Source organism: Ptychodera flava, chromosome 11 (genome assembly GCF_041260155.1).
Source record: "Ptychodera flava strain L36383 chromosome 11, AS_Pfla_20210202, whole genome shotgun sequence".
Taxonomy (NCBI): Eukaryota; Metazoa; Hemichordata; class Enteropneusta; family Ptychoderidae; genus Ptychodera; species Ptychodera flava.
Genome location: NC_091938.1, coordinates 26587736 through 26614012, shown reverse-complemented (window position 1 = coordinate 26614012; position 26277 = coordinate 26587736). Strand labels below are relative to the sequence as shown.

General features: G+C 38.3%; 2 protein-coding genes across 2 annotated transcripts in view; both read left to right on the top strand.

The window, feature by feature from the left end:
* Positions 1 to 951: 951 nt before the first annotated feature.
* On the top strand, positions 952 to 25528 carry LOC139143962 (secretory phospholipase A2 receptor-like). The gene is made up of 7 exons (XM_070714586.1): positions 952 to 1109; positions 3412 to 3482; positions 18376 to 18505; positions 20722 to 20742; positions 23369 to 23746; positions 24537 to 24995; positions 25389 to 25528. Exons 2-7 carry the CDS (start codon positions 3420 to 3422, stop codon positions 25478 to 25480), a joined length of 1143 nt encoding a protein of 380 aa, XP_070570687.1. The 5' UTR covers positions 952 to 1109; positions 3412 to 3419; the 3' UTR covers positions 25481 to 25528.
* The window catches only part of LOC139143960 (von Willebrand factor-like), a 20200-nt gene continuing 19449 nt past the window's right edge, over positions 25527 to 26277 (top strand). The window contains exon 1 of the mRNA XM_070714585.1: positions 25527 to 25662. Within this exon, the coding sequence (XP_070570686.1) occupies positions 25530 to 25662 (133 nt within the window). The 5' untranslated portion in view covers positions 25527 to 25529. The remainder of the gene's footprint in view (positions 25663 to 26277) is intronic.

Sequence of the window (26277 nt, the reverse complement as noted above, 5' to 3'; positions counted from 1 at the left end):
TTGAGATTATTCCCGGCGACACATTGTTCGTCACGAGGCTCCTGACCACGGATTAGTAACTGCTATGAAGTCTTACACGACTCAACAAACACGTGAAGACCTTGTCATGTTGTGAAATCGCTAAAGCCGTGACGTAAATATGTAACCTTTTTTCTAATCCAAGTACCGAAATGTTATATCTTTCGCTGGCGCACACTTTTTCATACTCCATGAAATTTTCTTCGGAGTCCGAAAATTTAAATCAATCATGACCAGTTTTGAGGTCAACCCTAAGGACATGGAGAACTTTGGAGAGATAATTAAGATACTTTGCGAAATTGCGAAATGTTGAAAGTTCTCTGCCAGCAGAATCGCGATACAGTCTCAAAGTATTTACGATTTGCAAATTTTACTGCATCGACATTGTTTTCAATAGCTTCAGCTCTGGTATTCGTAGCAAAACAACCTCCTCGACTTGTGGTGGCGGCCATCATTTCTCCAATAATAGTTATTTTTGCCAAAATTATGAACACCAACCTTCGATGGCTCGCCGATTCTACTTAGTTCACACGTAATTGACGTGTGAACCAAAAGACTGATGCGTTGGCGTTTTCCTTTCTGTTTGGGATTAAAATTGCTTTCAGACTGGAAGACAGAATTTTAATAGGCTGTTTTTCCTCCCCTGGAGTAAGACTGTATTTTTCATCTAGCCATCTGTTACCATTTCTAGAAATGGACGGTGTTTATTGGGACCCGGAGACAAAAAGTCACAGCTTGGACAAGACAGAATAGTCCAACCATTTAACTCGAAATCGCCGATGACGTCGTTATTTTTTACTGGCTGTCAACGCATTCATAGTTCTTTCATGAACATTCGTAAACAATTACCACCGTGCAATCAATCGAGTAAAAGAGCGACAGTTGGTGGATTCTACGGCTGAAAGTATTTTTATTCACGTCTGTGTTCCGTGGAGAAGCCGTTGATCCAAATCATAAAAGCCTTTCGCTCGAGCCAATCGCTCGTTAGCGTTGACGCCGTTTAAGTTTTATGCAAATGTAGGCAAATTAGGAGTAAATATATCGAGCAGTCAGTTGTCATCTTGCTACAGTATACAGCTGCTTGACAAGAGGTAAGAGGTACTAAATTTGCCCTTCCTAGAGCAAACTGCCTTTTTTAACTTCTCGTATTTTGTGTCGAGGTTGCTATTTTGTACAAACGATTCCTTGCAAACTGCACAGATTCTTGTCGTGGATAACCTAAAAGTGGTAAACGATGAGGCTGGAAAATGAGTTTTGGTGAATAAGCCAATCCAGTTTTTTGTTGTTAGAAAATTGTGTTTGCTTCGCCGTGCGAATAGTAACCGAACATATCCGCTCAAGTTTGAAAAACGGTCGATGAGACCGTCAGACGATAGAGTTTGTCTGTTTTTGACGTATATTCGTTATTTTTTCCCAGCGACTGTCATGGTGCATGTGTAATGTCTGAAAGCATCATTAGACTTGGCACTTTAAGGTACTATGCGCCTCGAAAGTGAAAAACTTAAACTTACACTTAAACGTCACTATATGGAACTTTTAACCATGTTGGTACTAATGTCGAATATCGGTACTAAAGATACAAATTATCTGACATTTCCCGATATTTGCAATTCAAAATTGCCGCCATCTCTGTATTAAATTTTATGGGGCGAAATACAAGTTTTGATTTTCCGAAGAAGTAGGACGGTGACTTTAAAATGAGCCCCAAGAAGTGATAGATCTTCAAAGAATTCTAAAAATTTGAGCGATCCATCGTCTGTCCTTGTGGCGCATTCTACCCTAAGAATTCCAGTCAGCAAAGCGAGACATTTGCTGTCAACCTGTCAATCATATCTATACTGCATTGTGAAATAACCTCACTTTTCCGCTATGCAACGACTTTTTGGTGCTAATTCCCTTGTGCTAGTTCACTTGTCACTTCTAGTTGCCGTTAGTGTAGCAAAACCTACGTCACCTTGATTTGAATAGGGAGTTGAGAGTTTGTTCTCGGTTATTTTTGCTTAATCTAAAAAGACAAGGGTGTCTTTTGCGCGGGACTTAAACGGTCGGGATGTTTGCATGGGTTGTACAAACTCCATGAAGCTATACATAGTTGGCAACGACGTGGCTATCTCTGATAAAAAGATACACAGTCGACCCGTATCGATCAGTGTAGTTAGTATTTGGTTTGCTGCAATCGCGCCATCAGCGTAGTATACTTTATCGCCCGAGACAACATAGCATTCAGATGTGTTTAACAGGCGAAAAATACTCTGATATAAAGAAGGAAAAACACTTGCAGTTAATGTTTTTGTTTTGTTTTGTTTTGTTTTTCTTTTCAATCACTGGTTCGAGTAGGAAATTATAATAATCTGTATTGCCAGAAGTTTAGAAGGCCAGGAGCAGAAAAATTCGATGATTTTTCCGCTACTTTTGTTTTCAATGTCGGTAATGGCCCTGTCACACCTTGACGATTTAGCCAGCGTATGCCGACCTATCAAAACGCTGGCTTACGCTGAACTAACTATTTTTCAGGGCATGTACATAGCGTATTCATAACGTACGCTTAGGTTAAAAATACGTTTTGTGTACTCTCGACGCATTTCGACCTATGAGTAACTTACAAGTAACGTTAACGTGTGTGAACGTGTGTCAACGAGCGCATAACCTACCTACAACTTATGGCCCGCGTGTGCGAAACGTATGAGCCATAAGCTTACCCTGATATACGTCGAAAAGTTTCGTGGATGCACAAAAGTTTTCGACGACGTCGCCGTGTACTACGACGTATACCAGCGTGCTTCAGCGTGCTCTTAACTTATACAAAACTTACCCATAACGTACTCGCCGTACGCGAGCGTATTCGCCAAATTTTTCATATGTTGGCATACGCTGGCTAAATCGTCAGGGAGCGACAGGGCAATTACTGTTTCTTGTTATAGTCCCCACTGCATCTTGCAGTACCCACAATCAAGCTTGACAACACAGCGTCTGTGTGTGTAAAATGTATTGTCGGTTGCATTTGAATTCTAATACGGACCAGAATTCACTTGTCAACAATAACAATGCAGTTTACACATATACAGGGTGAGTTGACAAGCTGGACACTGCAGTGTATCTCAACATGGTTTGGAGAGTAAAACAGATAAAACAAAAAAGTCCGAAAAATCATAAAAAGTTACAATTACTGGCTCTATAAGGAATCAAACATTAATTTATACAGATATCATCATAAAGACATTTCGTTTCTCGAAATTGTTTGTTTTTGTTTTGTTTTTGTTTTGTTTTTTCAGAGAAGCAGAACATATCTCCAAGCTTAATCTGTTTCCAAATGTTTCCGAATCCTCTATCCGATAATGATAATTTTTTTCTGTCTTTTGTTCAATGTTCTCTTATTTTTACATTTTCTGACAGCCTTCAAAATGCGGCCGAAAACAGTAGCTGTGGTGCTGCTAGTATTGGCAATTACCTTTGCCGACGCTAGGGTAAGTTGATCGTATTATAATAGTGTAGTATATTGTGACTTTTTAAGGTATCTTTAACGACATCACAGGCACGAGCGGAGATTAGTTGAACAAACCTTCGACTAGGACCCTCTAACGGTTTTCTTTGGGTCTCTAGCTCGGTACTCTATCAAAAAAACTGACCTCTGTTTGCCCAGACACTGGAGATCAATGCGTAACACCGTATACATAAATCTCCACTCTTGCCATTTCATTAATTCATGTTTTAAATGGCTGACAAACTTAAATATTTCATCACAGTTTGAACAAACATGAGTTAGGTCATCCCCTGTTGTCACACGATGAGCTGGTAGAAAACTTTAATAAGCGGCAGATTCGTTTATGGCAATGTTTCCAAATGACAAAAAAATTTCAGCTAGCTAATATGGTGCAAAATAAATCTAAATTTTATGTTACATTCGATCTATTTGATTTTATTATTCATTCATTAGCTATATGCTGAAGCCCCTTGTAATAAGTAAATCAATAGGGCCCGTCACGTCTGTACCTTTTTACCTGGTGGAAAAAAACCTTGCATATAGATGATTCAAAATTCTTCGATTCGTCCTGCGCGTGTTTGGCATTGATCACTGCAAGAACTTTGATCGAGACTCTGTAGTGACGCTAGTTAGTGTTTCCGACATAGGCTAAAAACATTGTACTCGTTAATGTATGACTCGGACAACTTAGAGAAGTAAAGGGGTAAAGTGTCAAAATTGTCTGTTAGCGGATAGGCGATCTATCACTCCTACATCGTACCCAGAAATCTAGGACATTGATTTCGCCGTTTCGATGGAAAATACAAGACTGAAATTCAGCGGTTTATCTTTAAAAGTTAAGGTCATCATGGTGTCACACCTGAGAGTTGACAAAAATTTGTTTAAGTTGTGCCAGGCGTGACTATAAGAAAATATATTGTCAAACAGCATGAAAGTCTGTGCCTAATTTAACAATTAAAATGTTCCTCACTTTTGTTCAACCGAGATCTCTTAACCTGGTCGCGATAGTTCGCTCAGATAGGCGGTATTTACTTCTCAATGTACAATACAAAGCGATCTCACAATTATATCAGTTGGCATAACAATTCCGCCAACAACAATATTTATTACTAAGAAATTAATCAACAACAACAGCGAGTATTCGCAGATACCCCTGTATGGTACAATGATTGACAACTCACTAACAACTATAGCAAAGACTGACAGTAATACATCAAAGAAATTGTTTCCGTGACGTCACAATTTGCTTGAATAACACTGAAAATATGATAGCCATGTGCTAGTAAGCCTTAATGTCTTTAAACTGGCTGTACTCACAACACATAGAAATACACCAGTTCTCTGTTCATATGGTGTGCACTCAAAACAAACTCAGCAGTCTAATAGTGACAACTCTATTCTTGGTCACTATGACAACAAAAGGTCGCTACCTCAAAGTAGGAAAACACTGTAGTAAATTTACAAGTGTACAGAAAATAACAGTAGCCTGTAAAAGCGAGGCTCGGCTCAAAACTGATATTTAAACAATACAACAGTTGGGTGAAATTCAGTAGACACTAAACGTCAATCAATACGTAGTGTCAGACAACCTATACAAACACTCATGCTATTCTAAGCCTTCTTGTAGGGAAATAACAATCGCCCACTTTTCAAACCAATTTCACCCACGATCCAAACTATAAACGTCCCTCCAAGCGGCGAAGAATCACTCATACAACAAAATCGACTTACACTCGTGTGTGTGAGATTATCAAAGCACGATTCGATTCCGCCGAAAGCTCGGATTTGTAGGCAAAGTTTACACAGTTCGAAGGACGAGAATCTTTGTTGTCCTACAAGCGTGTATATCTACTAAACCTGATCGTTACTGTTCCTGACCTCCGGTCCGGTAGCGCGGCGTAGCGTTGAAGGTGCACAGAAGTTCCATATAGGCTGGTGAGTTCCCATTCGCGCCCAAGCTTCCGGCCTGTCCACAGGTCCAGTAGGCATAATTTGTGATGATTTTTTCCTATTATTATCATAAAAAATAATTATGAATATTAATAAATTATTAATATGAATGTTACAGAATATTAAAACTTTTTTACACACAATGTTGTCTACTTTGTGTAAATGCTGTCTGGAAACTCCATTGTTGTGATAATTATATGATTATTAATAAATTATTATTATGATTAATAAAGTCATATTTTACACATCGTAATGTGCTTATATGAACAACCGTCTGGAAACCCTTATATAGTTTCACAATCCATGCCAAAATATACAAGTGACACCATTGCCAAGGTTCAGTCTACGGCGAGAGTTACCATTGCCCAGGTTCAGTCTACGGCGAGAGTTACTACACAGTGTATATAATGAGAAGGTAGCCAGCTCCACTCATCAGTAAACTGACATACCCATGAATTACCTCCGTTTTCTTCACTTCTGTATGTTGATATTCAAAATTTCTCCCGGTGTTGGCAAATCCATAAATCAGCCATCAAATCTACCCAGTTTTGACCACTTAGACGGAAAATTTGTGAAGTTTGGGGCTGCAAGAAGGTATATATCGCCAATGAAATGATGCTGCCTTAGCGGAATCGACAGCATCCGGGAACTTATAAGGCAGTTAGCGAAATTTGAACGTACCCGCTGAAGCGGGTAGAGGGTGGAGCCATCATTAACGCTATTAGATATGCTGACATAATTGATCGTACGGCCAATGAACGCTCGTGACCTTTGATTAGACATGAAAGTTACATTTACAACGTACGATTACTTCATGGTTTGTCCGAGGATGGAGGTGCCTCAAGTCAACAGTCCAAGCTATGTATGTGTGATTACAAACGGATGACGGGTTGCAGATGCGTTTGTTTATGATAGATACCTGGTTGACATTGTGAAAATATGTCAAGTTCAGCGACTTGGAGAGGAGACCTCAAAACAGCGTACGTACGTACAAACACGCAGTCACCTTCCAATCGAACTTGTGATTTTCAGAGATTTACAATGAAAATACAGGCAGCGTTGACTGTCGTCTATTTTGCTGCCCAACAAAATATTAAAAACGCAGTCACGGACGTGTTTTACAGACAAAGCACAATGTACCTTGAAATCGATATCTTTTTTATTGAAAAGGCGTACGCGTGCTGGCGTTACAAGGACCTGTTACTTTTTAATGAATATGTTAGACAAATATATCCATGTCTTGCAAAAAATACTGACAAAAAGGTTACATTTTAATAATATTATCAATAGTTTTATTACAGAGCTTCCGTTAACGCAAAATCCTGCGTATTTCAAGCATGTTATTACTTTGAAGTACGCAAAGTAAAATGACGTCTGCGTAATCCGATACGCATTAAAAAGCGCAGTCTCTGCAATAAAGACATGAGCACACGTAGTTTCCCTCCAATGTGAAGTTTATCCAGGACTAAAAATAAATTGTTTGCTGATAAAAATGTTCATAATTTAGCAATATTTTGTCCTACTTGCTGTTAAAAATGTTCATAATTTAGCAATATTTTGTCCTACATCCTGTCAATCACGTTTTCCTTCAAGTCTGTACCAATAAAAATGTAACAAGTTCAATAGAGTTCGTCGTTATTGCAAAAAAATGTTTTTTTTTTCCGCTGCGCCCAATGCATACTTGTAAACCCTGAAGATCTCCTAGTCGAATATCAAGTTTAAGTTAATGCTACGCAGACTTAAAATTAATAGTTTTATGCCGGTCTGCAAACTTATTCCAGAATATTGCAAAATTGGCCATATTGCAGCCGTGATTCCAGTCTCATCTGTCCCGTGTGAGCGCGTGGGTTCAGTACCCAAAACAGGATTACAAAATCAAAACGTAGCTGTCTAAGTGACTATGCCTGATCTAAATGATCTGATGGTGATAACCATGGAAGGCCCGAGACTAAGTGAATTTGACTTCAGAGCAGCGATGATAGGTCAGGCAGCGAAGGCAATAGTGGGAAGTTGTAGTCTTAAATAATTAGTAAGAAATGAAAATCGTCGACAGAAAATAGAACAGAACAAATTGTGAAACTATATGGGGGGTGAGAACACCGCCAAAATTATCTTGAAAACTTTATTTAAACTTATCTCATTATTATTATTCCATTGTTTGGTGATTTAATGATAATTATGTCAGTATTTGGCCATTATTTTGCAATTATTTGATCATTATATGGATATTATTTTGACATGATTATGAACGTATTTGGTAATTCGGTTGTTTTGACATTATTCAACATTGATGTCTTGATTTGGAACTTATTTCATCATTATTATGCCATTATTTGGTGATTTGGTCATTTTTATGTCATTATTTGGTCTTTCTTATGCGATTGTCTTGATATTATCTTGATATTATCTTGACATTATTATGTTAATTCGGTTCTTTTGCCATTATTCGGCATTGATGTCTTGATTTAGAACTTATTTCATCATTATTATGCCATTATTTGATGATTTGGTCATTTTTATGTCATTATTTGGTCTTTCTTATGCGATTATTTGGTCATGATTACGACATTGTCTTGATATTATCTTGATATTATCTTGACATTATTATGTTAATTCGGTTCTTTTGCCATTATTCGGCATTGATGTCTTGATTTAGAACTTATCTTATCATTATTATTCCATTATTTGTTGATTTGGTCATTTTTATGTCATTATTTGGTCTTTCTTATGCGACTATTCGGTCATGATTACGACATTGTCTTGATATTATCTCGATATTATCTTGACATTATTATGTTAATTCGGTTCTTTTGCCATTATTCGGCATTGATGTCTTGATTTAGAACTTATCTTATCATTATTATTCCATTATTTGGTGATTTGGTCATTTTTATGTCATTATTTAGCCATTATTATGCGATTATTTGGTCATGATTACAATATTATCTTGACATTCTCTTGGCTTTCAATTGTCTGACCTCCTTTATTATCTGAACTCATTATTTGACCTGCATTTGAACCCTACCCAGAAATCATTGCACATGGAAATTCACAATGGCGCAGTTGATACGGTCTGTTCCCTCGCATAGAGAGAGAAAATCGGGCTTTGCGTAAGTTTTAAAGCGCAGCTCAGCACATCGCGTATCTAGAATAGTTGGGCGTGCTCGAAAACTGAGATCGACCACAATTTTGGATTAAAAATCGATTGTTTTCGGCGGCGGAACTGGGCTGTTTGGTGGGTAGCCGACGGTGGCCTGTAGTATTTGCTATTAGTATTACCACAGGCGTGCTGTTTTCTGGGTAGTTTCTATAAGTGTAGTTTATTCTACGTTTCGACGTTCTCTTCCGTAGCCTAATCACCAAGGTAAGAAACAGAATTATCCGGCCTGCCAAGAAAACTGCACGTTCTAGTCGAAAAATAAGCACAAATCCTTCATTGAGTTACCTGGTTAGATGCGGAAGGATCTCGGCTGTCCAGAAAACACACTCATGTCACGATAAAATGACAACTTCAGGAGAAATCTGCCGTGTTTTGACAAACTAGGCATTTCTGGCGTCCAACGTTGTAATAACGCAATCATTATCATAATTGTACGCCGTCCGCATCGCTGATTGGTCCGTGAGCAACGCCATCAACGGCATCAGACTGAGATGCACCACTTTCTATGTGCAGACACCGTCCATTATGTTAATGAGTTGCGTTATTACAACGGTGGCCATCAGAAACGCCGATGTTGTCAAAACGCGGCAGATTTCTTCGAAAGTTTTCATTTTATCGTGACATGAGTGTGTTTTTTGGACAGCCGAGGTCCTTCCGCATCTAACTAGGTAACTCAATGAAGGATTTGTGTTTATTTTTCGACTAGAACGTGCAGTTTTCTTGGCAGGCCGGATAATTCTGTTTCTTACCTTGGTGATTAGGTTACGGAAGAGAACGTCGAAACGTAGAATAAATTACACTTAGAGAAACTACCCAGAAAACAGCACGCCTGTGAGTATTACACCTAGCCCAGCGTGCAGGTCTGTGTGGTACCGTGTGTTCTCGGCGTTATCGGCGTTATATGGTACAGGCCCACTGAACGTTTCGTAGATCGTCGTCGGATGGGAAGTGACTAAGACCGAGGTTCGGCCTTCGGCCTCACAGTGTCAGTCACTTCCCATCCGACGACGATCTACGAAACGTTCCGTGGGCCTGCTGTGTTATATGGTGGAGGCCGTATAACACCGGAAACACATAAGACCTGTACGTACGCACGGCTAGGTTACACCCAGCCTACCACACAGAGATCAGTAAAGGTATCGATACCGTGGACGAAAACGACAATCGCCGCGCTGTGTTAAAAAAATCGCCGAGCTGTGTTAAAAGCTCCGTGCTGTGTTACAAAATGTCCATAAGCTTATGTTACTATACCCCAGTTCCATGGAGCGAAGCGCGACCAAGATTTTACATGTGTTTATGTTTATTAGATGCGAAATTTTCTGAAGTCTCTCGCGTTTTTGCCAATGCGGACGCAGTGGATGGTGACCGCCCGCGCCCTAAAGCTCCAACACGGTGCTCCATGTTGCAACATCCCTGTTTCCGACACCCCTATATATTCTCAAGCTTAAGGCTTCTGCAGGAGCTAGTTTTCTGGTTATGTCTTATTTACAATGTAATAAATATAAAACATTTTTACATGTCACTGTAGATGCAAGACTTCAACCGGAGTTCACGCCGAAATCAATTTTTGATTCATTCCTAATGATCTAGGCCTATAGTTTATTATAATACTCTTTCGTAAATATGTTTGACCTTGACAAAGCGATTACATTGTCGTATTTATTTGCCAAATATAGACCACACTGCATTTGATTGTATTATTAGAATCAAAATCATCTCAACATACTCGTGCCATTATTGAAGCTTTCTCATTCAGATGAGTCCAGATGGGAATTATGAAAAAATGAGAAAGCAATACTTTTATCTTTTATCTTATTTTACGGCCAGTTAGAGTTGCATCTGTAAGCTACAGACTGAAAAGCCGGTACTAATAAGTATCAAGGAAATATTCGTTCAACGAAGATGTTTTATCGTAGGTATGCCACATTATATTTTTGGTTGGTCGGGAACTATTCTCGAGCATGGTTTTTTTTTATTGTAAACTCATAGGGGCACGGTCGCTAACCTAACGACGTTTTATTGCTTTGTTTGTTATGAAACCGCAACGAATCAAAATACTTCTTTAAGGCAGAAAAGTCATAACGTTTCATAACAAACAAAGCAATAAAACGTCGTTAGGTTAGCGACCGTGCCCCTATGAGTTTACAATAAAAAAAACCATGCTCGAGAATAGTTCTCGACCAACCAAAAATATAATATGGCATACCTACGATAAAACATCTTCGTTGAACGAATATTTCCTTGATACTTATTAGTACCGGCTTTTCAGTCTGTAGCTTACAGCTGTTACAGATGCAACTCTAACTGGCCGTAAAATAAGATAAAAGATAAAAGTATTGCTTTCTCATTTTTTCATAATTCCCATCTGGACTCATCTGGATGAGAAAGCTTCAATAATGGCACGAGTATGTTGAGATGATTTTGATTCTAATAATACAATCAAATGCAGTGTGGTCTATATTTGGCAAATAAATACGACAATGTAACCGCTTTGTCAAGGTCAAACATATTTACGAAAGAGTATTATAATAAACTATAGATCATTAGGAATGAATCAAAAAAATGATTTCGGCGTGAACTCCGGTTGAAGTCTTGCATCTACAGTGACATGTAAAAATGGTTTATATTTATTACATTGTAAATAAGACATAGGCCCCTAACAACCAAAAAAACTAGCTCCTGCAGAAGCCTTAAGCTTAAGAATATATAGGGGTGTCGGAAACAGGGATGTTGCAACATGGAGCACCGTGTTGGAGCTTTAGGGCGCGGGCGGTCACCATCCACTGCGTCCGCATTGGCAAAAACGCGAGAGACTTCAGAAACTTTCGCATCTAATAAACATAAACACATATTAAATCTTGGTCGCGCTTCGCTCCATGGAACTGGGGTATAGTAACATAAGCTTATGGACATTTTTTAACACAGCACGGAGCTTTTAACACAGCTCGGCGATTTTTTTAACACAGCGCGGCGATTGTCGTTTTCGTCCACGGTATCGATACCTTTACTGATCTCTGTGTGGTAGGCTGGGTGTAACCTAGCCGTGCGTACGTACAGGTCTTATGTGTTTCCGGTGTTATACGGCCTCCACCATATAACACAGCAGGCCCACGGAACGTTTCGTAGATCGTCGTCGGATGGGAAGTGACTGACACTGTGAGGCCGAAGGCCGAACCTCGGTCTTAGTCACTTCCCATCCGACGACGATCTACGAAACGTTCAGTGGGCCTGTACCATATAACGCCGATAACGCCGAGAACACACGGTACCACACAGACCTGCTCGCTGCGCTGGGCTAGGTGTAGGGCTAGTCTATAGCTAATACTACAGGCCACCGTCGGCGACCCACCACACAGCCCAGTTCCGCCGCCGAAAACAATCGATTTTTAATCCAAAATTGTGGTCGATCTCAGTTTTCGAGCACGCCCAACTATTCTAGATACGCGATGTGCTGAGCTGCGCTTTAAAACTTACGCAAAGCCCGATTTTCTCTCTCTATGCGAGGGAACAGATCGTATCAACTGCGCCATTGTGAATTTCCATGTGCAATGATTTCTGGGTAGGGTTCAAATGCAGGTCAAATAATGAGTTCAGATAATAAAGGAGGTCAGACAATTGAAAGCCAAGAGAATGTCAAGATAATATTGTAATCATGACCAAATAATCGCATAATAATGGCTAAATAATGACATAAAAATGACCAAATCACCAAATAATGAAATAATAATGATAAGATAAGTTCTAAATCATGACATCAATGCCGAATAATGGCAAAAGAACCGAATTAACATAATAATGTCAAGATAATATCGAGATAATATCAAGACAATGTCGTAATCATGACCAAATAATCGCATAAGAAAGACCAAATAATGACATAAAAATGACCAAATCACCAAATAATGGAATAATAATGATAAGATAAGTTCTAAATCAAGACATCAATGCCGAATAATGGCAAAAGAACCGAATTAACATAATAATGTCAAGATAATATCAAGATAATATCAAGACAATGTTGTAATCATGACCAAAATATCGCATAAGAAAGACCAAATAATGACATAAAAATGACCAAATCATCAAATAATGGCATAATAATGATGAAATAAGTTCTAAATCAAGACATCAATGCCGAATAATGGCAAAAGAACCGAATTAACATAATAATGTCAAGATAATATTAAGATAATATCAAGACAATGTCGTAATCATGACCAAATAATCGCATAAGAAAGACCAAATAATGACATAAAAATGACCATATCACCAAATAATGGCAGAATAATGATGAAATAAGTTCTAAATCATGACATCAATGCTGAATAATGGCAAAAGAACCGAATTAACATAATAATGCCAAGATAATATCAAGATAATATCAAGACAATGTTGTAATCATGACCAAATAATCGCATAAGAAAGAAGAAATAATGATATAAAAATGACCAAATCACCAAATAATGGAATAATAATGATAAGATAAGTTCTAAATCATGACATCAATGCTGAATAATGGCAAAAGAACCGAATTAACATAATAATGTCAAGATAATATCAAGATAATATCAAGACAATGTCGTAATCATGACCAAATAATCGCATAAGAAAGACCAAATAATGACATAAAAATGACCAAATCATCAAATAATGGCATAATAATGATGAAATAAGTTCTAAATCAAGACATCAATGCCGAATAATGGCAAAAGAACCGAATTAACATAATAATGTCAAGATAATATCAAGATAATATCAAGACAATCGCATAAGAAAGACCAAATAATGACATAAAAATGACCAAATCACCAAATAATGGCATAATAATGATGAAATAAGTTCCAAATCAAGACATCAATGTTGAATAATGTCAAAACAACCGAATTACCAAATAAGTTCATAATCATGTCAAAATAATATCCATATAATGATCAAATAATTGCAAAATAATGGCCAAATACTGACATAATTATCATTAAATCACCAAACAATGGAATAATAATAATGAGATAAGTTTAAATAAAGTTTTCAAGATAATTTTGGCGGTGTTCTCACAACTAATGTCAAAGAAAAAACATTGTCACCGATGTTGTTTATTGAACACTTTATTCATTTACTTTTGAACTGGTTTTCGATATCGCGTAGACAGCTGTTATATAGGCCTATAGGTACTTACATGTAGTCATGTTGTACGCATTTTTGGTACTTTTACGCAAATAGAAAAACAATTTGCGAACAGCCTTACGCAGATTTGGAAATCCTAACCGAAGCTCTGCAGTTTTATCACACTCAGAAACTGAAGCGAGGACTTTCTGTCTTCGGGAAAAACAATTGACGCTATACACACGGATGCATCAGGGTCTATGGAAAAAAACACTAAAATTTTGAAACGAGAATGGGCAAGAAAATGTCAGCACGTTTGTAAGCCTGGAAGTGTTAGTCGTGTTCCTTGCTATTCAAGGTATTTGTGGGTACGATGTGCACATGGCGGAGGTTCTTGGGGAATAGGTGGATACCGTGGAAACCTAGCTGTGATATCGCAGCGGCGAACGCGTTCAAATCGAAGGTCACCGCCACGGTCAAATATCACAGTTGCTACGGATTAGTCGCTGATGGGTTTGGCGGAGGAGGGGCAGAGGAGTCGGTCACAGTTGATGACGGTGTGCTCACTGTCGTCGAAATTTCATCTGGACGTTTGTAATGGACGTACGTGATGACGGTGTCATCAAATAATATGGATAAGGTGTATATAATGCTGGCAAACACAATCGCAGCAATCTATATTGAGCTGCCTACTGCGGTGTTTGTTCAGTTGATGCTGTCCCCGTTTCGCTGAAGCTACCACCTCCATTGATCGCATACCCAGTAAGCTGCTTTGGAGCAACCTTACAACTGCTATAAAGTTCGAAAAATACATCGTCCAACTAGAGAAATGAAACTCATTCCACGTTTTGATGTTGTTCAGACACATGTACATTCGGGTCAACTGATGAGAGGTCTAATCAAAGGTCAGGAGCGTTCATTGGCCGTACGATCAATTATGTCAGCATATCTAATAGCGTTAATGATGGCTCCACCCTCTACCCGCTTCAGCGGGTACGTTCAAATTTCGCTAACTGCCTTATAAGTTCCCGGATGCTGTCGATTCCGCTGAGGCAGCATCATTTCATTGGCGATATATACCTTCTCGCAGCCCCAAACTTCACAAATTTTCCGTCTAAGTGGTCAAAACTGGGTAGATTTGATGGCTGATTTATGGACTTGCCAACACCGGGAGAAATTTTGAATATCAACATACAGAAGTGAAGAAAACGGAGGTAATTCATGGGTATGTCAGTTTACTGTTGAGTGGAGCTGGCTACCTTCTCATTATATACACTGTGTAGTAACTCTCGCTGTAGACTGAACCTGGGCAATGGTAACTCTCGCCGTAGACTGAACCTTGGCAATGGTGTCACTTGTATATTTTGGCATGGTATACACTGTGTAGTAACTCTCGCTGTAGACTGAACCTGGGCAATGGTAACTCTCGCCGTAGACTGAACCTTGGCAATGTTGTCACTTGTATATTTTGGCATGGATTGTGAAACTATATAAGGGTTTCCAGACGGTTGTTCATATAAGCACATTACGATGTGTAAAATATGACTTTATTAATCATAATAATAATTTATTAATAATCATAATTATCACAACAATGGAGTTTCCAGACAGCATTTACACAAAGTAGACAACATTGTGTGTAAAAAAGTTTTATATTCTGTAACATTCATATTAATAATTTATTAATATTCATAATTATTTTTTATGATAATAATAGGAAAAAAATCATCACAAATTATGCCTACTGGACCTGTGGCCTGTCCTTTCACTCGTAGCTACGTCACTCGCCCACACGTGGTCGGGGCTCGATGGATCGTTCTGTCAGAAATGTCTCTCTTACCACATATGAATGCTCACTAAATGTTCTTGAGTCTCGCCCACACTAAAAGGTTTGATATTGAGCCGGTTCAGACGTTCACAACGTCTGAACGAAAAGCTTGAAAATCAACTGCACTCAAGCCGTGTGCGGCCATGCGGCCCCATGCCGTCTTCCAGCTTCTTCTACGTCACCAGACATGTGACATGTACGTCATAGCCGGCCAATCATTGGCGCATAGCAGCTCAACTTTCTAGGCTAGTGTTCTGTTTGCTGGCCACCGCAAGCCCAGCAATAAGTTCTTGAATTCGTCATCTCCATCCAAAGATACGAAGATTTATAGAGTCTATATCTCCAACAATATTACATCGCGTATCCTCCGCACAATCCTACAATTATTGTGTAAGTGTACTGAGTGCACAAAACACATTCACTCAATCATACGTGTAGAAGCCGTCTGACAACATATGAAAGTTACCTCTTCTCAATCAAATTAAAAATCAGTAAAATCACACATGTGATAATGGCTTTTGGTAGTTTGCAACTATCCGCCTTCTGCGGTTGTTATTGTCAAAATTTATGTTGAAATATCGCGAAATGTAATGACGGCAGATATTGGCTAAAATGCAAAGCATGCAGTTTGATATTGGCAAAAAACGGGGAAATTACATAAAGGGATAGTGGCATTGACTGTTGAACGTCAATCAAGATCAAAGTCAACGTTTGTGTAGGCCATGGTATGTCTGTGAGGAGTCCAAAGGACTTCGTTCACACTTAGAAGATAAAACGAGCAGAGCAGAGTTTGAATGAAGCCTTGGCTGGTCATAAAGGTAAATTGTAACAAAATGGTTGTCGGGTAGGCATAATATATAGTATTGCGAAAAACTGTATATAACTTTCTGGAGTTAGAACAAAATTAAACGTGGCATGTAGTGGGTTTTGCCTTTGTACAATTCTGGATAAAATGACAGATACGAGGCTACATTGGATAGTATCGCGAAGCTATTTGGCTAGTGTTTTATGTATTTTATTGTGCTGCGAAGTTCGATCAAATTTAAATCAGATAGGTATGTCTGTTTAATATTCTTGACAAAATGATCGCTATTCGGCCGTTTGGGATCGTATCGCGAAACAGACTTGCATATGTGTCACAGGGTTCGGTTTTTTGAGCCATATTTGAACGAAGCCTGTCGAGTCAAGAAAGAATTGTTTTAAAAAGTTGCTTTGTATGCACGTGAGATTAAATGTCAATAAAATAGTTATTTGGTACAAAATAACCATCCGTTATCCACTTTGGATAAAATGGCGAAAACATACCATATACTTTTATCCATTTGAACAGATATAGTTGGGCTGTTTATGGTAGTATGCGCCTCAAAAGTGAAAGACTTAAACTTTAAATTTGCTCAAACTTTCCTGAATGAAACTTAAAACCATTTTCTTTACCAAATCAACAATAAAAATCGGGGGTCGCCGTGCAAAGTTTGGAACTAGTGAAACAAATTACCCAACGTTTTGCGATATTTGAAATTCAAAATGGCCTCCATTCCTGTGTTAACTCTATGGGGGGAATTAAATTTTGGATTTTCGAAAAATCAAGCCAGTGAAAGTTTTTATCTTTCTCCAAGAGCTGTAAAATGAGCCCCCGCAAGAGATAGATCAGAAAAGAATTGTAGAAATTTGAGAGTCGGACTATATCGGTCCCCGAGGCGAGTTCTACCTTAATAGTTCCTGACATGAAAAGTTCCTGTAAAAATGACCGAAAGGCGACCATATTTTTTAAACAATTGACATTCATATGTATAGGTATGTTATAGCTCGTTGTCCATGTGTCAGGCCTGAAAGAAATCAGTCATGTCAGGGCTGTGAAATGACTCCGGGCGCACGCACGCACGCACGCAGGCGCGGACATATACGGGAACCGAGTCCTCGTGACTTAAGAGCCTGTTACGAATGAGATATAGGGAGAGTGTAGCATGTCCATACTGATACTTGGAGGAAGAGATATGCTATAAGTCGTCCCAATCGAGTGATCGGAACTTGTTTAATATTACTGAAGGATGTCATGTCAAGTAATGACATCATGTTGTTGCCCCCCTCCCTACGTAGAACAAAGTAGAATGAACAACAAACCTCACTTCTGAAAATATCAACTTTTCGAACGTTTACTATCATTGAAAACGAAGACTTATCGATGTAAATTTAAGTTAGAATTAAATTTGCCACATAATCTTAGAGGTAGCTTTTCTAATCACCTCACCTTGTAATACATTAAAACACTTGTTCGAGTGCCTTATGTCAGCTGGATATGTAAGAGATACTGCAAAGAAATGGGATACTTTTATATTGTAATGTTTATTGTACAACCAATAAATGTTATACGTGTGAAAAGAGGGTTGCAGTTGCTAAACTGCCCATTTTATGTATTAAAGGTATACTGTCACCTATTCTAATTTTGCCATAGTTACCATGGAAAGAAAAAAATTAACCAATCACGGATTTTAAGCGGGTGGCCGCTTTTTAAAACACCGCCCTCGCATAGGCAGTTTGAATACCAAGGTACGCCCCTTTGACCATATATGGGCATATTTAGATTACAGGTGACTGTATACCTTTAACTTAACGCTCCAGATGATATGTATAATAACTGTTGCCAAATTAGTGGTGCGTATTATACATTATAGTGACACTATGAATGTTGTAATCGGAATGACTGTGCACTTACAGGAAGCAATCATGGGCTTTGCACTTTACAATATGTGTAACATCTCGAAATGCTGTAAAGCGATAAGATTTGAAGTTTGCCTTAACGATTACCATGTTGAGTTTTTTTTTGTTCTGTCTCAGTCCACCAGAAATCAAGGAAATAGAGGAAAGGGTAACAAGAATGACGATAATGATGATGATGATGATGATGAGAGCAACAGCCAAAGCGCATCTAACAGCCAAAGCGCATCTAACAGCCAAAGCGCATCTGGTTCGTATCGCATCAAATTATACATCTAAAATACCGTCTCCTGTACAGTTTGTTCGTTTCATCATTCCTCCACATTAGTATTCATAATTCTCCTTGATATTATTGAAAATTCATCAAATGATTTGACCAGCATGCTCTGTTTTTTTATTTATTTTAATCATTACACAACGGGTTTTCAAAACGGCAGAGCAAACTTAAAGAACTTTTGACCGCTCGGCCGCAGGCCAAATTTCATGAAAGAACTATCTATTGGTAGAATAATCCTAGTAATAAATCGAGTTGGTATAGCGGCGACACTGACAATCCAATACGCACAAAGGACGTAGCATATGTTCATCGCACTGCTATTCGTGACCACAAAAGGCATACCGGCGACATTATGAGCAAAATATTGCTATATAAAATCTATTGATTTTAAATTATTTAGAAGAAATCCCATGTGCAAAAGATGCGACTTTTCTATCGGCTGACTAACTGCAGCTGTCACAAATCGTCTTTTACATGACATTTTTTGACAAACAAAATGGGAGGTAGATTGCGACTGCAGCCCTTCGAAATTTGCAAAGAGTGGTGGGAAATACAAAGGAAAAAAAAGCTGAATAGAGACCATGTATATACGCTTATTATATGCACATATCCCTGTTTAAGCTTAGGTGCGCTGAAGGCCTATTAGCACGAGTGAAGAGTAACGCTAACCTTGGGTTGCGAGCTGCAAGGCTTCGCCCCGATAGGCCTCTAACTATCATATGTCATCTGCCCCTCTTATCACAACGACTCCCTAGGTTATCAGTGATTGATGCTAAACGGTTTGTTCTTTAAGGTAGTTCTCGTCTCGAAACTGAAAGATTTAATTTTGCCTAAACTTTCCATAAATGATATTTTAAACCATTACCTTTCAAAATAAAGAGTAAAATCAAGGGTCACTGGGCAACCTGTTGTACTAGATAAACAAATGACCTAGTATTTACTTGTACTTGAATAAATGGTCACTATCCTTGTCCACTTAAGTAACAGATATTATAGCTTTGTACTTGAAGTAAATTGTGTTCACTCTATCGGATGAAATCAAACTTTCTATTTCCACAAAAATGAGTCCGTGAAAACTTTACTTACTTATTGGCCTTCAAATAGAGCCCCCTCAAGAAGGAGCGCAAAATGCATTGCAAACATTCGAAAGTCCTAATATCTGTCCCCGAAGCGCATTTTGCAATCAAACTAAACTGAAGTCGTGTTGAATGTCAAAAGGCTAGTTTACGGGATCTCAGGTATCGACGCATATAACGATCCGTTACCGTGAAATTGTAGGGCTTGACATTTATATTGCCTTAGAGTGAAGCAATCTATGCCTCGAGGACAAATATTTGAAATATTTCGAAATCTTACATGTTTTGCTGGTCAACAAATTTTGTTGGAAACCCTTTGAAATTCTAGGGAATAAATTTTCACGCCGTCTTGTTTTTCATTGAAATCGAAAATGTAATCGTTGCCAAAGTCTTAAAGCCACAATAGCTGCGAATATGTAATAAACCGATCTCAAAATATCCTCACCTTTCCAAGAGTTTTCTTTGAATAAGTCCCATTAAAGACTGAAAAACTGTATAACACTGTCATAAGTGTCGAAAGTGGCATGTAAATTCAAACGTTTCAGCAATCCCGCCATTTTCAAAACTAATCATGTGACAGAGAAAATAAAGATTACAACAAGAAAATATGTGTGATTCATTAAAGAAGATGGCATCATGCTTGTTTCTTTTATGATCACGATGTATATGTGCAGGAAAATACTGCTTTTTTGTACTTTTCCGTGGGGGCGCCATTTTATGAGTGCGGCACCCATTTATTCAATTAACCTGTTAAAACATGTAGGCATGGTCCAAATCAGTGAGCAGTGATACTTCTATACACGTCCTTCAGTTAGCACATTTACACGAACCAACTTTGGTTTGAAAATAAAATCATGAAAATAATGTATAAAATTCGCAACTATTGCGGCTTTAACAGTCACTTGAGGATGTCGATCGTTTGGGATCGGTAAATCTGAAGTGTACACTGATCAACTTTCTGTGGTGACCTCTGGGGTGTTATTATTATCCTTCAAAGATTCATATTTCTCTGGGGAAAGTAACAGCAAAAGTTTAAGTTCCTTTTTCAAATGCGCGTATCACATTTTCCTAATTGTGTTGTTATTTCTTGTTTCTATCATTTTACAACTCCAGTCGAAAATGAGAACGTAATCCGTAAGTATGTTTACTGTAATTATAAAGAATTTATGTAAATTAATTTTCATCGATCGACTGATTGATTGATTGTTTGATTGACTGACTTATTTATGTATGTATGTGTTTGTTTATTTATTTATTTACTTATTTATTTATTTATTTATTTATTTATTTATTTATTTATTCATTCATTTCTTGACTTAATTGGTTTATTTTATTTCTCTAGTAAGTTAGTTAGTTACTAGTTAGTTAGTTAGTTAGTTAGTTAGTTAGTTAGTTAGTTAGTTAGTTAGCTAGTTAGCTAGTTAGTTAGTTAGTTATGTAGTTTTGGAACTGGGGAACTGATACTTTCACCTTATCATCTCCGTATACATACATTCCATCTCTCTATTATGTAGCTAATATTTCCTTTTTCTATGAGTCTAGTTTTGTTCCGTGTATCAACTACAATACTATTTTCCTCTCGTTCTGATTTGAAGATATATCAGGGTACACTGATCTTACAGATCCTATATGTATGCAGTGTTCATTGTGATCTTTTGATGATTGGGTTGATACTGGGATAGAAATCCAGTATGGCACGGCGCATGCGCGGCTTTGTCTGAGGTATCCATCGATTACGCTCTGAAGAAACCTTCAACATGAACTTATGAAACATTTTATTAAATGTGTTCTATTCCCCGATATCCAGTCCTTTTGTAGACTGGTTGAAATTACAACCGAGCAACAACAGCGTTATATTGCTAGAAGAGCGCGATTACCATCTGGGATTGTTGTCGAAACATGGTTTTAAAAATAAATACTGGTGTAAAGGTTGACATAGGAACCTATGATAAATTCTGAGAATTAGTGTATATACATGTGCTTTCGTGAAATTAGAAATAGTGGCGAAGACTGAGGGCGCTTCTGCAAGGAAACTGCTCATATAATTATTCCCTTTGGTAATAAGTATACTTTATTGCGTTTAAAGGGCTTGTTTCACTGTATTTCGTTTACCATGCGTACTTTCAAATTAAATCTTTTAAATCAAACTAATTAAATGGTCTTTGTTGTGGACAAGTTCCAATGGCAAGTAAACCAATGGTACCACGTTTGGCACAGAAACGAAAAGTTTGGCACAGAAACGAAAAGAATGCTCCCCTCAACAGCTGAAGCGAATATGAACTCTTTCAGCGCAGTAATTTTTCCTACCAAAATTTGAGTGTTACATTTTACCAATTTTGATGAATTTCTCTGTAATTATTGTTTTGATGATTTTCGACCAAATGGACATAACTTTTCATTTGCTACAATTCTGGACCAAACGTATGAGAAAAATCATTAAAAAATTGTCTAGAATCGAAAGAATTAGTAGGTGTCATTGACTTAGGTACTGAAATGGTAAATACTTCTTTCGCCAAAATAAAGTTATATAAGTAAAATAGAAACTGCAAAGGGGGGCATTCTTTCCATTTCTGTTTCTTTTATTTATTCACTGCTCTATATTATCTATGGCACATTTTACTTGATTCTTTCATTGTGAAGGACATAATAAGTCCTTGGCGGGTATCGCAAGGCTAATAATTGAACTTGAAACCTCAGTTTTCGTCATGGAGCGTCAACACTGACTGTCATTAGAACTGCCATTACTCAAATAGACCGGTTCTTCACTTTAAGAATGGTGGCATGATAACTACTGCACCTCGTGATACAATCATTCACGGTCAAAAACTTGTCACAAGTGTAGAATTCTAACGGTCCGTTTCGGCACTTCAGATTCGTGTTGTGGGCGAGAGGGGTTTTCAACTCTAGTGGGTAGGTGGATTTTCGCGACATCAAACTCTCGTTCAAGGTAGAAGGCCCCTCTTGAAAAGATACCCCGACTCTCAAATTTTACCATACTTTTCTGGTCTACCGCGTGAGGAAGCTTATTTTAAAGCTCTTGGAGTAAGAACAATTTCCATCGTCTTTGTTTTCTGAAAATCGAAAATTTTATTTTTCGCCATGGAGTTAAAACAGGGGTGACGGAAAGTTTGAATTTCAAAATGTCGGTGAATGTTAGGTAATTTGCTTCTATTGTACCTAACTGTGAACGGTGACCTCTGATTTTTATTCTTGATTTTAGATGGAAATTGGTTGAAAGTTTCATTGCGGAAAGTTTTAATTGTGCAAAATTTCAAGTCTTTACTTTCGAGGCGCATGCTACCTTAAAGGGTATTGAGGTCGAGCTCATTGAGTTTCCTTCGCTTCTTGTTTAAGTTAGTATGCGTCTCGAAAGTGAAAGACTTAAACTTTGCTCAAACCTTCCTTAAGGAATCGTTCAACCATTCTCTTTCAAAATCACAAATAAAAATCGGGGTTCACCGTGCAAATTTTGGTACAAGGGAAATAAATAACTCGAGATTTTCCGATACTTAAAATTCAAAATGGCCGCCATCCCTGTGTTTACTCTATGGAAAAAAATAAAAGTTTCGAATTTCGAAAAACTAATCCAGTGAAAAGTTTTCTTACACCAAGAGCTTTAAAATGAACCCCAACAAGCAGTAGATCAGAAAAGAATTGTAGAAATTTGCGAGTCCGACTAGATGTCCCCGAGGCGCGTTCTACCTTAAATCAATGATTACGATAATTTTACTTAAAGTTGCGTTTTTCTACCATACCATAGTTGGACCATGCGGTGACGAAGACAGAGAGTTCGATGGAAAGTGTTACAGATTTGTTGATCGGAAAAAAAGTGCTGTTGACGCCTACGATTTGTGTCGCAAGCATACGTACGAACCAGTCACCATTACAACAGTCGAGGAGTACAATTTCATCAAACAAACACTGGAGCAACATTACCGCAACACGAATTTCTGGGTTGGCGCTTACAGAAAGGACGGCGAGTGGAAATGGACTACGGGACAAAAAGTTCACCAAATAACGTGGTCTTCTGGGGAACCACGTCAACATAGAGGTCGATGTGGCTCTTTGACTAAGAACGCCCATCATAAATTGCAAGTCAGAGACTGTGAAGAAAAACTGCCGTTCATATGCGTGAGAGGTACTGTTCTGTAAACTGAATTTGGATATGGGTTGCCATACTGTGTAGTTCAGAAAATTAAGTGGATAACATCCCCTGACAAATATATAGGTTTACATGCAGGGACTCACAAACAAATGCATGGCTGCGTACACATACATACATATCGATTCCTATTTCAAGCAATGCATATACAGTGTACAGGTGTACTGTTACAGTAACACTATTCTTGACAAAAGTGCTACACCTTACTTGAAAAGCATGGAAATGGACCGTGTAAACGTGAACAGTAAAGTCAATCGATCGAATCAGAACATTGACCAGTATAATTCCTGCTTCTTAATCTCCAGATTATTGTTGGAACCCATAGTATCACTTCGAAATTTAGTGATGAGTTTGGCACTTCACTTGGTTTTTGTGAGACTGGTTATGGCTTTCTGACGAACGTTATTTCCATAAGTGATGCTTGTTTATTTGCTTTGCCAATAACACCAATGTCGGGTCTTTTGTGCGAAGATGAACTCATTGTTAAACATTGTCTTTATATAGCTTCTGGGTAAAGCACTGTGTCTCTATATAATTTATTGTTTTTATTACATCCATACATCTTCTAATATATACAGATAGACAAGCAGACAGAGAGACAGACAGGCGGACGGACAAGTACATATCTACATACACACACTAGTACAGGTTTGCTTCCCCAATAATGTTGCCAACTGACGACAGACGCGACATCACCGTAAGTTTACAGATGTCAACTTACAACGCTAACTCTGAAGGTTGATTCTGTGTTATGTCACCCTTCCAGATATCGGAAAGCCAAACGGCATCGTAGATGAAGCTGATAAGGAAGTCAAAGACCCAGAAACAGTGGCTCTTGGATGTGACGATGACGAAACTTCATACAATGGATACTGCTACAAATTCCACGAACGCCCTAAAAGCATGCAGGAGGCCTATAGTTCTTGCGAGGGGGCCGGATACTACCTGGCCGGTGCAACGTCCAGCGAAGAGTTAAGGTTCCTTAGACAGCAAGCAAGAGATCGCGGTGACGACTTCTGGACTGGTGCCATCTCCTTGAAGAAAGACAAAAGCTTCAGGTGGCTTGGCGGGGGACGGTGGAATGATGACCTGGACGTGTGGAAAGGCAATGATGCTCCTTCTATCACTCGACGAGACTACACCTGCGCAGCCATGACGGAGGATAGTGGCTACCTACTGGAAAAAGAGCAATGCCGGGCAGAAAACGGCTATATCTGTGAACGAAGTAAGTTGACGAGGTTCAATTCCAAAACAATATCATCTTTAGATCCAAATCCTGCAAACACTACCCTTCATAACGGACATTCTTCTGTTTGTGCTTCAAGGCTTACATCATATCGATATCGCAAGTATTGTAATTCGAAGTGGCCTATGCATCGTAGATAATTGCACAATAAGAAAATGATGAAAATTTTACTCTTTAACTTTTAGGAACACTTAAAGAGTAACTTCCCTCTGTCGTAGGGAGAGCATTTAACCGCATGCTTACTATCTGAGATATTTTCTTACATTTTAGATTATTCTGTAACTAATCACGTGACTGAGCATTTCAAATTCAAGATGTATTACAGAATTTAACCATGCATGAATCACTGACTCCTAAAAATCCCATAAACAGGTGGAATAAGAAAAGAAACCGCTTGCGAGCACAGCGACCTTGTGTTGGAATGTAAAGAAGGTGGGATACACATAATTTCGGGAGTACGGTAGGACGGATGGTGATATCTGTAAGAAAGGTCCCACAACAAACCAACGATGTATGGCCGACGATTCTCTGAATCGAGTCAAGCATCTCTGTCAGGGACAAAGTATCTGTGAAGTGTCGGCTTCGAATCGCGTTTTCGGCGACCCGTGTGTAGGCACCTACAAGTACCTGGAGGTGGCTTACAGATGTGAGTATGAAATATCTATCTGCTATGGTAAACTGTCAGTAGATATCTCAATAAAAATTTCGACTGAATTATATTAAATTTATATTTGACGTACGTGATATTCATCTCAGCTTCTCCTTTAATGTTCTCGGCCATTGTGGCGACTCATTGTAAAAGTACGAAAATGTGCGCAGAATCGCACTTGCAATTCCTAGCCTATTATAGGTTGTTCTCGAAAGTAACCGCCATTTTTTACTGTCTGCGCCGCTAATGCGCATGAGCTGTTACAAGCTGTAGGCCTACAAGAGCTAGTGTGTTCTATCACATGTAATCAAATACATTTATGAGCAAAGTGTCATTGACACTATTTTTCTTTCCGGGAACCAAGCTATAATTTGTTTTCATACACCTTCTTTCAAATTTTTTCTTGTTCTGTAATATCAACGCTCTCAAAATTATAAGGCTTAAAATAATGTTGTACTACCAAGCGTTAAAATTGTTGAAATAGCTTGAATATATATGTATAGGCTAAAATGAATATTTAACCAAAATTTCATGAATTGGCAATAACATGTCTGCTTTATTTATTTGCATGTTATATTGACTGACAGAAGTCTGGGGATTTCTGTCTTTCAT